This window comes from Orbicella faveolata, unplaced genomic scaffold (genome assembly GCF_042242905.1).
Source record: "Orbicella faveolata isolate gen_17 unplaced genomic scaffold, um_ofav_v1 contig_2, whole genome shotgun sequence".
Taxonomy (NCBI): Eukaryota; Metazoa; Cnidaria; class Anthozoa; order Scleractinia; family Merulinidae; genus Orbicella; species Orbicella faveolata.
The window spans coordinates 10,389,862-10,402,709 of record NW_028301547.1 but is presented as its reverse complement, the minus strand read 5'-3'; the positions used below and the strand labels follow the sequence as shown (position 1 = coordinate 10,402,709).

At 39.4% G+C, this 12,848-nt stretch overlaps 1 protein-coding gene across 2 annotated transcripts; it reads right to left on the bottom strand.

The window, feature by feature from the left end:
- Nucleotides 1–507: 507 nt before the first annotated feature.
- LOC110044450 (ATP-binding cassette sub-family C member 4-like) lies at nucleotides 508–10,212 on the bottom strand. Of its 2 annotated transcripts, XM_089289829.1 has the most exons (7): nucleotides 10,134–10,212; nucleotides 8,092–8,618; nucleotides 5,706–6,085; nucleotides 3,684–5,119; nucleotides 2,584–3,154; nucleotides 2,028–2,164; nucleotides 508–1,629 (listed from the first exon to the last, which is right to left on the bottom strand). In XM_089289829.1, exons 2-7 carry the CDS (start codon nucleotides 8,614–8,616, stop codon nucleotides 779–781), a joined length of 3,900 nt encoding a protein of 1,299 aa, XP_089145955.1. In that variant the 5' UTR covers nucleotides 8,617–8,618; nucleotides 10,134–10,212; the 3' UTR covers nucleotides 508–778. The 2 variants fall into 2 exon arrangements, with proteins under 2 accessions (XP_089145955.1, XP_020605658.2); XM_020749999.2 differs by lacking the exon at nucleotides 10,134–10,212 and having other exon boundaries at nucleotides 8,092–8,642.
- Between the last annotated feature and the right edge of the window lie 2,636 nt (nucleotides 10,213–12,848).

Below are 12,848 nucleotides of genomic sequence, written 5' to 3'. Positions count from 1 at the left end.
TAGCCCAATCACATGTGAGAGAAATGTTTGATGGAATATCAGCAAGTTAGATGGGATTAATTTGAGATGGTTTAACTTCCCTCTCAATTTAAGGGGAGTGGAATTCATTCTTTGAGCGGCTGTAATTGGTTTATACCCGTTCATCTGATTTGTTGAGAATATAAGCAACTAGAGGTGACCAGTGACGTTTTCTAACACCTTCCACCACTCTTCTATAATATCATAACATCATTAGATAAACAGTAATGATACTGGCTCATCTTAAACTTATAAGTGCTCGGAACCGTTGCCAGCCGTGACCATCTGTTTGACTAATGTTTCGCCAAAGATCGCATTTTTATGGTTTACCTGCGCAAGGGGGCCCAAATGGATGTTGGGAGAACAAAAAGGTACTCTCCAAAGGGCTCGAGATGTACACATTCTCTCCTTATCGCGGCTCTCCCGACACCTTGCTGTTCATATATTTCCCAGTCGTTGAATTCCCTAAGACACAAGACTACAGACAGATTTACCTGAAATAATTTGTTATAAATGCCATATTAGATGTAGAAATCTCTTACATCGAACTGGTAGAATGAATTATGCTACGTGGTAAGACTCAGAGGCCTGAATTGTCTTTGATTGGCTGTTTTTCGCACGTAAGTTACAACCAATCAGGTTAACTATATAAATAGCTCTATGTAGAGCAAATAAAATAATTTTGTCAGTGTAAACGTTTTCGTGCAAAACATATCCTTATGCAACATATCCTTTTACTTCGACTTTCTTAGAGTACGTTTCATCTTGTTTCATCATCAACTACTCTCTGTCCGTCTTTCAGTTCCACAATCTTATCACAGTCTTCTATGGTTTTAAGTCGATGCGCGATTGTAATGACTGTTGAGTTTTTCAGTTTTTCTCGGATTGTTTCGTGTATGATTTGTTCAGTTTTGGGATCTACATGAGCAGTCGGCTCATCCAAAATGACTATTTCACTCTCCCGCAAGAGAACACGAGCGAGACAAATCAACTGTTTTTCTCCTGCACTTAGATTCATTCCTCTATATTTCAACGTGTAATCTAGCTTCCCTTGCAAGGTTTCCACCAATGGCTTTAGTTGCACGGCTTCTAGTGCATCCCATAATTCAGCATCACTGTGTTTTCCCAGTGGATCAAGATTCATTCTCAGGGACCCACTGAACACAACAGGGCTCTGGTTAAGGACAGAGATGCATTTCCGAGATTCCTGAACGTTCAAATTGTTTAGGTCTACTCCGTCTATTGTGATTTGCCCTTCAACTTGGGGCATGCGCAGAACAGCGGCTGTGATGCTTGATTTTCCAGCTCCGGTTCTACCCACAATTCCAATCTTAGACTGTCCATCAATATTTAAATTCAGATCCTCCAGTACTCTTGGTCCTTGTGGATAATATCTCAGCGATACCTTGGTAAAGTTTATTTCTCCGTTAGTTGGCCAATGTTCAGGTCGTTGTGTTTCTGTTTGGTATCCCGGCTCAGATTCAACTTCAGTAATTGCCATCACTCGCTCTACTGACGTCATCAAATTCTCGACTTCTGAGGACTGTTGAACAGACACCTGGGTGAAGTGAGAAGTTTCGAAGACGTAGACGAATGCGAGGCCAACCAGAGCTATAAAAAAGAGAATAGAAGTGTTAAACGTTTTAATGAATTAAAACGACCATTGTTTATCGTAAGTGTCCCAATAATTTAATAGGTTTATTAATAAGAAGGGCTAAATATCTGTTACCGTCTATTTCTCTTACTGACTTTCCAAAGTCACGGAATTTCAGTAGACATTTCTTGTCAACCTCGCAATTTCAATTCAACGTCAAAGACGAAGAAATATTTAAAACCGTCATCATGCAAGTCACATTGTAATTTCGAGGAGAAAAATCGAACTAAAATGATGCAATACGATTCCAGGCGGCCTTTTCTTGCCACACCGCTATAAGGTATGGAGTTATGTTCGTTGCAAACGTGAAGGCAATGCAAGGAAATAAAGAGTGCTTTGTAAATCATTTCCTTACCATTGTTGTGGGAATACAATGCAGCGAGCAAAGCTACAGCGCCTATTAACAGAGCAGAGAGGAGATCTAATCTTATCCCTAGCCATCGACTTCCAGCCAATACCATGTAATATGCACGGTTATGAGTATCTTGGTAACTGTAACGTAAGACAACACAATTAACATGAGCTGTTTTCATTCAGACAATTTTCTCTTGGAACTGTTAAAAACCGCACTTTTTGATTTTGTGCTTATAAAAATGTTGCACGGTAGTCATCTAAAGAAACACCATTTCTCTAGTCGTCGGGTGGATATTTGCTCTATAGAGCGTAGTCTATAAAATGGGTAGAACTTACGTATATTACTTACAAGAACTACACTTTTTGAGGAATCAGTAAAATCTGGTTTATGGTTCATTTGCTTGACTGCTTTTTGGTGCTAAAGATTTGTCTGTGAAGAGTTAAAGCTGAGAGTACTTTTCGTTGTTGGTCACCAAGCTAGAAATTAATCCACAACATCTCTCAACTGTTGTATCTATCAGAAGGGCTTAAAAAGGTGTTTTTGAAAGAAGCATTACCTGTACAAGAGGTCCGCAAACTCCTGCTGTCTTCCACGGGATCGAATGGTGTCCAATCCGTCCAGGGTTTCTGAAATCTGTGTCAACACAGGGCTGCGGCACACGCACTCTAGTCTTTTAAGTTCTCTTGATGTCCTCATAAAATACCTTGCAATGTAAACATACAATAAGATAATCGGTACAACAACTGCTGCGAGCCATGCATTGGCAACCAGGGGAACAAGTGCTGCAGTTAACACGAACAACACTATTTGGACTGCAAAGAGGAACGTCTTGGGCAAAACCTCATCCATACAGCCAATGTCTTTAGAAAGTCGATTGAGGATTCTTCCAATTGGATTTGAATCAAAAAACAGAACCGGTGCTTTTAGGATGGCTGTCACCATGTCGTTGTGAAGGTTTTCTGAAGATTTCAGAACCACCAGGAAGAACGCATAGGCGCGTAACGTTGTAAGAAGAACAGCCGTCGCGACACAACTGGCATAGATAACAAGATTGGTCTTGTCCGTTTGGTCTTCACGAGGGAGTGTCGTCAGAACAGACAGCCACAGGTCGGGTGAAACCATAACTCCTGCAATCAGAGAATACAACACTTAACAAGAAGTATAATCGCTTGGAATAATAATTAATCTGGGAACAATTCGTGATTGTTTGCCCATTCATGACTGTTTAAGCAACTACAGCATGCGGTAAACATGCTCTTGATGGAACAACGACCCGGCTTGAATAAAAACTGGAACCATGTTTGGTATGCGGGTATTCATGTGCAAAACAAGCAATTCGTTTCCCAGTCGTTCCTCAAATAGTCTTGATGCACACAAGAATGACTTCAAGAACCCCATTAGCTTAAAACTGACATTTTCGGAATATGGCTCTTTGCCAATCCTTTCGGCTATCACCCATTAGAAACTGATTTTGGAATCGATGCCTTTTTGAGTAAAGATGAACTCGAAACAAAACAATTATGATTTTAGCGTCTTCTAGGAGCTTTCCTAAAACTTTTTGATTGGTAACCTGATCACTTAAATGAGTGTTCGTCAGGGTGCCAAGATTTGGCTTTTCAATAGTATCATTGATACAAACCGTTCTTCGTGACTTACCTTGAGAGAGAAGGAAGACGAGAAGCAAGCCAACCAAAGCTATGGGATGCACTCCTGCAGTTAGGTAATCCCAATACAGCTTGTAGGACACTGCTCCGATCTTACGATTCTCGTCTGGAATCTCCATACTTTTGATCGTCTTGTCATCAGAGCAATGCACTTTAGTACTTGGCATTTGTTCATGGAACACTTTTGATTCCTGAGCTACGCTGTTTAGGGGTTCTAGTATTTCTTTTAGTGCTTCCCTTTCATTTAGTTCCATAAATGTCCCTTTATCGATTACTAAGCCGCTGTGCAAGACAATCACTTGATCTGCAAGTTTCATGTGTGACTCTTGGTGAGAAACCATCAAACGAACTTTGTTTGACAATAAGCCAAGTATGCAATGTTTAAAGATGTGATTGCTGACATTCATGTCGAGTGCGACGAGTGGATTGTCCAACAGGTAAATGTCACAGTCGGCATACACTGCGCGTGCCAAACTGATGCGAACCTGCTGACCACCGCTCAGCGTGTCGCCTCGTTCTCCAACAATAACCTGGTCCTTATCAGGAAATCCTTCAATGTCTTCTTCTAAAGCGCAAGCTCTGATGGTTTGGATGTACTTGTCAAAATCAAATGGCCGACCGAAAAGAATGTTCTCCCTCACTGTTCCAGAGAAAACCCAAGGCATCTGTGGCACGTAGGCGACGGTACCACTGCACTGCAGATTTCCTTCAGTAACTGGCATCTCACCAGCCATAACTGACAGTAAGGTTGATTTTCCACTTCCAACTGGACCAGTTATGACAACAAAGTTTTCATCTTTCGCTTCAAAGCTGAATGATTTCACTAGGGATATGTTTTCAGTATCCACTTTGCAAGTCACATTGGTTAACTTGATACTTATTTTTCTTTTTTCCTGCAATTGCCCTTTTTCTATAACTCGCAGTTTGTCCGTTTGGCTTGGAACCAGATTCGACGTCGTCATTCCAACAGGGGGATGTTGGTTTTTGTTATGTGGAATATCTACAAACTTGGTTACGATGGCGCTTTTCCACAAGGACTCGTGTAGATACGTGAAGTGACACTTGATATTTACCTTGCCATTTTGAAATCCTTTCCTCTTAACCACTGACTTGCCATCAACATTGGTAAAGAGTTTCGCATCAGTTATACCATGAAGGTTTGGCAACGACAAGAATTCCTGTATTCTATCAAATGAGACGTATGCCTCGTATACAAACTGTGATCCTTCTCCTATAGATCTCAGCGCACTGTTTCGAAGGACATTGGTAATTGACAGCAGTGTAAAAACTACGAACGGCGTTAAATGATATCCACTGAAGGCAAGCGTCAAAATAGAAATAAAAGTGGCAACAAGTCCTGAAGAATACATCAGAGATATTGCACATGACAAAAGTATGCTCCTACGACGAATTACTCTCATCTCATCACTGCAAATAAGGAAACAGAAAACACTTTATTATTATCAGATATTTACTGCTATTTGCGACTTGCTAGAAAGGACCAGTCCTTAAAAACTGATGTACGGCAATACGGAACATGCTGAGCTTTTATCTGGGACAGCAATTTTGGAAGAGGGTCGAAGAAAGTAGCCAGTCATTTGTTTTCTTTTAAAATTTTACCCCGTCCTGATAACAAAGTTTTGTTAAATTTTAAAACTCTAAGTGCAAAATACTGGACTACTATGAAGTGTGTACCGATGTAACCCAGTTTTCAGGGATTCTCGAACAATCTGGCCAACAAACGTTTTGTTTCAGGTTACTGGCAAACAGGTGTAAAACCAACGCCATTCGTGACTGTGCGTAAATTCCTGACTTGTTCCACGTGTACCACCTTTGTACCACGAGTTTGTAATCAATGATTGATGGCACTGTTGATATCTGTACTATATTTTGTGGCAAGTAAATTGTTGACTATTATATGGGTTTTGCTTGGGTCCATTGTGGATTGCAGAGATGGGATTGCCTTGGTCTTATAAAATTTAACATAACAGATACACAGTCTTGTTCCACGAACCTTCTAGTCTCCTTGATCTTATCTCTAAAGAACCACTCCCACGCATGCGTCTTCACTTCACGTATTCCAGCCACTATCTCGGTCATGAGATTTATTCGCCGGTCGGATATGACAGCGGTCTTCAGTCGAAGCTTTCCAGACAGGTACGACAGAAAGCCACCAAATGGGACGAGAAGAAACAAAAAGATGATTCCAATGAGCGGCTGCCAGCCAATGAAGAACCATAACAACGGAACAGCTACACAGACATCAAAGATGGCGACAAGGAGGCGAAAGAACTGCCTGGCAGCTTGTTCCATTCTTTGAACATCGTTGGATACTAGATCAATCACGTGACCCTTTGTAAACTCATTGAGCGTGTGTTGACCAAGGAGCAGGATCTACAGAAAACCAGTCGAGTAAAATTGATCAGGTCTTTGGAAATGATAGCTATTATTATTATTAGACGTGCCACATATTCAGGCAAAGGACAATTAGCTTGCCAAATAAAACTAGAACAAAGAGAATTAGAACACTACCAAACAGCTATAGGTTATCTTCACACGAGACTATGCTGGGTCAGGATTTTAGATAGACTTGAGCTTATTTGCTGTCTATTTATTACTCATTATTTCAGTCAAGAAAATCCTTTAATTAATCCCCCGTCACTTTCTACCCCATCAAAAACATCTTAAAACTCTTAAAGCAATTCCTAAACGTTTGTCGACGCTTTCGCCACACACTTATGACGATATATATATTGTTTGGATTTCGAGAGGTTGCATCATAATGATAATGAGAGAATACTGTGCTGAGATAAAAGGCTTGATAGCGAGGTCTAGAGGGCAGACAAACCAAAAACAAAAAGAAATCAGTTTCCTTTGCGGTCTTTGTGTATGTCCCCTATGCCTCTCTACTAAAGACATTCACGTCAAATCCCACTTAATTAAAATGTGGCTAAACCCAACCCTTACAAAACCAGTTCTTCAAGTGTCGGCATATTTTCATCTTCTGTAATGCGTTTATGGTCTTGTAAAACTCTCTCAGCAGTCTTCCAGACCGCATCCATTGACTCTCTCGATAGAGTCACCGAGCACATTCTGTTCAGGCTATTTTAGAATCAGCCGGAAAACATGGAATGAGTGGTTACCGCCTCGTTCTGTTGGAATACCTATCCTATTTTACTGGATGAAACGAGTTAGTTTTCTACTTATTCTTCTCTCAATGGAAGAATAAACAAAATACAGTTTTAAAAGCTTTTATTGGAAATCATGTTGACAGCATAGAGGTAGGTTTGTAATATTTTATCAGGACGCATGGCGCATCAATTACCGGATAAGAAACGTATCACGCCTTCCGCGCATCCTTAGGTTCGTACAAGGTTACCATGTGGCACAATGGCCAAATTTTGCGGGTTCTAATTTTTTTTTTCAATTTTTGCCGGCTTCTTTTCCCGATCAACCAAAGAAAACATCCGCAAACTTTTTCCTATAAAAAAAAAATCACTTCAGTTTTAATACGGAAAAAAAACAGAACCGGAAAAGGAAAAAGACCATTCAGAGAGACCACTCGATAGACACATGTTTTTACAATATCCATCAAGCACTGCAATGTTATCACCGTAGTACTTTGTTATCAGACAAAGTTAACGTGTTTTACAAATGTACGGTGACGTTGTGTTTCCTCTATTCTGACTCTTTTCAAAGGAAACAATATTACATTGTATTACGGCGGTGCTGTAATTTCAGTTGTACATGACTTGCAAAAAATTACAAAATTTATTCCCCAAACGGAAAAGCTTCTCTTGCCCAACAGAAAGCCTACATCCCGCAAAATGCAAAAAATATGACCAGTCTGTAAAATAAAGAGCCACAAAAATGTTCGTCCCATGCGGTATTTACGATCTAGAATTATGATAATACTTTATTTTCGAGTCTATTGCACCGGCACTCTGACGCCCAGGGTCACTGCAGCAGTACCAATGATTTTTAATAAGGTTAATCAACTTCCAAGAAGAAACTATTTTAACTTCTCCGGAGAGCAGACTTAAGAAAAAAGAAAGACTTTGTAAGTAAGTTGGTCATGTTTAAACCAAAATTAAAATTCTCCCTTTTGAAAATTATTTTCTCTATAAACTGGAGAAAGGATTGCTAGAACAGTTCCCAAAGAATATGACCAAGCAAATGCACTCCCAATCCAATTAAGACGACTAATGGAAGGGTTAGTGTGAATTAACCCTCATACCGCTAGTCATTTTGCCTGCCAACCTTAATCTCCTACAATAATTGGATAAAGCTAAGGTATGAGGGTAATATCTATTTAATTTGTAAGAATTCAAATCGATGGAATTGAAGAAATCTTTCTGAAAAAAGAAAGAGAACCCAGCACCAGTTGATAACGCACTAACCTTTCTGAAGATGACACCTTTAAGGGAGGCCTTCATTCGCATCCCAATCACGTACAGTTTAAAGCTGCTGTGATGTACAGCAATACTCTTCATCAACACAATCAACAGCATCAATGCAGCATAGCCACAGAGCAAGCCTCGCCCTGGCGTGTCGGACATAAGTGTGGAAATGAACACTCCCAGGAAAAAGGGCCGAAGAAATCGACCCACTGAGTCCAACAGTCCGGCAAAAGAAATTATACACAGGTCTTTGCAGGACAGAACTTTCATTGCACTTTTCCATAGTCTTGGTTCTTTCCCTGTACGGCTGCATTCATCCAGATCTTTACTCCACTGCCACTGCAGCTGGTTCGTCAGTAGTGACGTTTTGTCTTCCTCGTGCAAAGGCCAGAAGTCGGATTGTTGCAAGGGGCGCTGGTTTCCAGTCTTAAACAAGTCGTTTGTCCACCAAAAGAGAAGAAAGGAGATCAAGTTGGCTCTTCTCTGTGGATGTGTGGGGCCACCATGGTCTCGTTCTGCGTTCATAACTGCAAAAAAACAGGGAACCTTAAGGTAGAAAGCAGTGAACAAGAATTCTAATGTTAGCACCTTTATTAACACTCGTGACACAACTTTTTTTAGAATTGAATCGTATTACATTGACGTCTGCGAGATACGATAAAGCAGTGGTGAAATGTGAACATAATATATTATTCCACTTAAAAGAAATTCAGAGCAGACTTTTGCCGACATAGTTTTCTACTCAATTCAAAACGGCTGTAATACTTACTGGAAAAAATTAAACATTTGAAACGAATCACTCAGGCGTTAATTAGAAAAACAAAGCAACTTTTCGCTGGAGTGAGACATTAGTTAAATCGCTGAAACAAGCATTTTGTAGCCAAAGTGGTAAAACTATTAGATGCAATTCGAAAACGATATAGCGATAAATTAATTTAAAAAACATCCACCAAATATGTTTCGAAAATAGTTGGAAAACCAACGGATGGCTAGCTTGACTAACTTGAATGAATGACACTTCCGTCGTATAAAGTATGTTATAAACAGACTAAGATCCGGAGAACTTTTTTCAATTAACGCAGCACATTAGTTATGTTTTATTATCAGTAATGATACGGGTAATGAAATACCATTCATATAAAATCGCCGAAAACCATCTTGATTTAGTTTAACTGTGAATTAAGGCATCAATGAGTGGTTCAGTAGCTATGAAGTAAAACAAAAGCTATAAATGTTTCCAAGCATGTAAGAGTTTTGCGTATAGCCGTGAGATTTCCCAATAAAAATGAGAGCTTTCATATTAATTTGTCACAAAATTCCTCTTTGCTCATTTCAGAATTTCCGCTGACAAGATTTGATCAAAACACAACCACAAAATGACAAACGGTATTGTCCCCAAGAGCGATATTTCCGTTGAAAATGACGACTTGAGCAGGTGACAGACAGGGTCAATCACACATGAAATGCCGACAAATAAACCATCTCAAATGCCATGACGGAAACCCAGGCAAGTTTACAGTGCAACTGTCAAAATTAAAACCGGTTAAGAAAGGAAGTTTTAAAATATTTCTACTCCGAGTAGATAAATATACGAGTATTACCACAACATACTATAAAAGGTACTTATAGACTGAGATCAAGGTCCGTTCAAGGATATCTTTATTTAGCCAAGTGCATGTGATAACTGATAGTGACCGAGAGTCAAACATTTTGCCGTCTGGCTCGACCAGTCAACATGTAATTTATCTTAGCTTATCTTATGCCTCTGTAGCGACCTTAATAAACTGCAAAATCGTGAAAAGTCTTTGTTAATATTTAAAACAGATAAATACAGCACAGTTTGAGTTAAGCTTACACTGATATAAATAACTGCTGTTGGCATGTCCTGGCAAAGCCGGAATGCGTTTCGCTTATAATTAAAGATTTGCCATGAGAAGAGCAAGTCTATCTACCTCAGGAGGAGTACTTCATTTTTATCTTAATCTCAAAATCAAAACACAACCCGGATTGAGTGTAGCAGGGAAGTCTTTTACCGATCTTACCTGAGAACTTCTGTCTGCTATCGGCTTGGAGCAAATTCAAATGTAACTTTAGAAAAGCGATCAATTTTATGTTTCACCTCCAAAGATGTAATAGGATTTGTTTAATCATATAACAACGCGGTCCGTTTTCTATAGTAAACCATAAAAAAGACCGCGAATAGCATTAAGTATCAACCAATCAGATGCCTTTTGAGACATGTTACCGTCAAGCAAGCGCGGGAAATCACACCTGACTCAAACCCTGATTGGTTGTGAGTTTTGCATGTGATTGATGAATTGCTTTGTGATTGGATAAAGAGCGTGAGCCACGTCGACTCCAGAAAACCCCGAGATACATTAGAAAACGTCTCTAGTAAGTTTAGCATCCTGAAGTCTTCCACGAATGAGCTAAAGTAAAATGTCGCCCTTAATAAGAACACATTCGTTATTAGAATCACCTCATGTACTTTTAGCGCCACTATTTTTGTTTATGTGTCGACTAACTCAGCTCTAATTCCAACCTTTGAAATAAAGTCAACGCAAAACGAAAATTTCAGAAACGAAACCTGACTTGCACTGATTAAAACGCAAAGTTAGTAATCGATAATCTATCAAGCGAAGATCTTACTCATTGAAGATGATCAACAATAAATACTTGTGTATTGTGGCGTGCTTGAAGAGTAACTGAGGAAACCAGATTAAGTTTACCCTCCTTAGCTATTTCCTGCCCAAATATTTATACTAGGATGTAAAGTTTACGCTGGGCTGCAATGACGATCTGTACAGATATAATAGCCTCATCCAGGCGTTCAGTTGGCTGATGCGCAGCGCGAAAAACGGCCGCGCTTCTTCCCTATTTTTTCGCTCGCCGTTTTTCGCGCTGCGTCCCAACTAACTGAACGTCTGGAAGATGGTAATCGTATAATAAAAGCTGGCTCTGTAACTCAGTGAAGAAGTTAAGACGCAGTAACACTATGCTATCTTGTAGCACTGATTGCCTTGTAATTTTGTTGCGAAACAAATTGCACACGACATTAATGGTTGGCGTAACTTCCGGCCTCACATGAACACAGTGCAGCATTTTCTTTGCAGCAAGCATTGTACGAAGTAGAATAGAGTATACTCTACGCCATGAAATGCTTTAACAAAAACAATGCGCGACATTTTTCCATTTCAGCGGGTGTTACACTAATTTGTCTTGCGCACGAAAACATTTCGAGACAAACCGCACAGATCGAGTAAAATCGCCTCAAGGTGTTTCTGGTGTTTTTTTTGTTTTGTTTTGTTTTTTTTCATGTTGGTAAGCCAGTCGTAAAACTTATTAGCCTCAGAAAGCTATCCGATCTCTACCCCGCTAATTTCAATTTATTGAAGGTCTATGGAGAAATCATGGAAAATAGGCATTTCTCTAAACAAGAAGAAGGTTACTTTGACGCACACTTTGACTACTTGTGACGAAACTGACAACTCATACTGGTCCATACTTTGTAAGGTATCGAAGATATGCTTTGACCTTCTTTCAAGGCTGGCGTTTTCCCTTAGTTTGACTGAGAGCAAATGTATTTTTTCGTCCAGTCTTCTTGACTATTGCTCAAGGATAGCTGGAAACACAAGTAACCAAGATGTCGCCGTATTGCGCCGTATTACCCTTGAACGATGTACATTGAATTGGCAAATTGACATTGATTCAAAGGAAATGCATGGGAGACGAAGTGATACTAAAACACCGATGAAAAATAAACAAAATGAAACACATGGCTACAACCGCACAGACCACTGTGGAACGAAGGCTTAATTAATTAGTGACTCGTGATCTGTTCAAGTGAATTTGAATTAGGAAGCATCTGCCGTTTAACTGTTATTTTGCGGCCGGCTAATTAAACTTGTATTTGCCTGAGGGCGCGTGCCGATACAAGTACGTGCCTTATTAGATATGCCGGTTTATTAACATTCCTGCTAAAATTTTGTCTACCGGTTGTTTTAAAACAGGTTTTTTTTTTCGTCATAAGTAAAATGGATCACATATGTTGACATTTATCAAAAGAAAAATGTAAAAGTAACAAAGTTTGAGAAATCACCACTCCATAGTAGGCAGTAACCTTAACTTTAAAAAAAGTCGATTGGCTTTATAACATTTGTAAACAGTCTCGTGTCACCATACAATAGATGAATATACATGCATATGTATCAAATATTTGACCTGAGTGTTTCACAAGATTTGCCTTTAGCAAATGTGAATAATCTAAAACAACCCCCTTGCCAGAAGCAAGGGATTTCATTCAAGAGTTCTTAAGTCAAGAAAGAAGCCTAAAAGAGTAAATATTTACCTTGAAGTTTGTCGTAATGCAGCGCAAATTTTGCTTGTCAAGCGCAGCCGGTTGGCACGATCACTTCTGAAAGCAGTCAGCCCTAACATGAACGGACTTATTGGGTCACTATATTTAATTGAAATCCACCTACACGAAAATGTATGGTTATTGCTTTCATTGTTTTATCGACTAATTAATGACTGGGTGGAACTTGTAAGAATACATGGGTAGCGGCAATTATTAGAGGACCTTCGAGGGGACCTAAAATTACACACCGCAATTTTAAGCGAATTCAAATTTTAAGATGCACAAAATTTGAACATGCGTTCAATTGACACGTACAGGAACAGTAAAATAGCAGATAAAAAGAGGTTTTATGGATGTGACATCTTAAAATATTGTGTCATCTATTGTTCCAATTTTTTTC

Bases quoted from the DNA above. Each gene is read 5' to 3' on its own strand.
- LOC110044450 (XM_089289829.1), bottom strand. From the start codon at position 8,616: ATGAACGCAGAACGAGACCATGGTGGCCCCACACATCCACAGAGAAGA. The intron at 5,120-5,705 runs GTTCGTGGAACA...CCTTATTTGCAG, and splicing joins AAGATCAAGGAGACTAGAAG to TGATGAGATGAGAGTAATTC. The intron at 1,630-2,027 runs GTAAGGAAATGA...TCTTTTTTATAG, and splicing joins ATTGTATTCCCACAACAATG to CTCTGGTTGGCCTCGCATTC.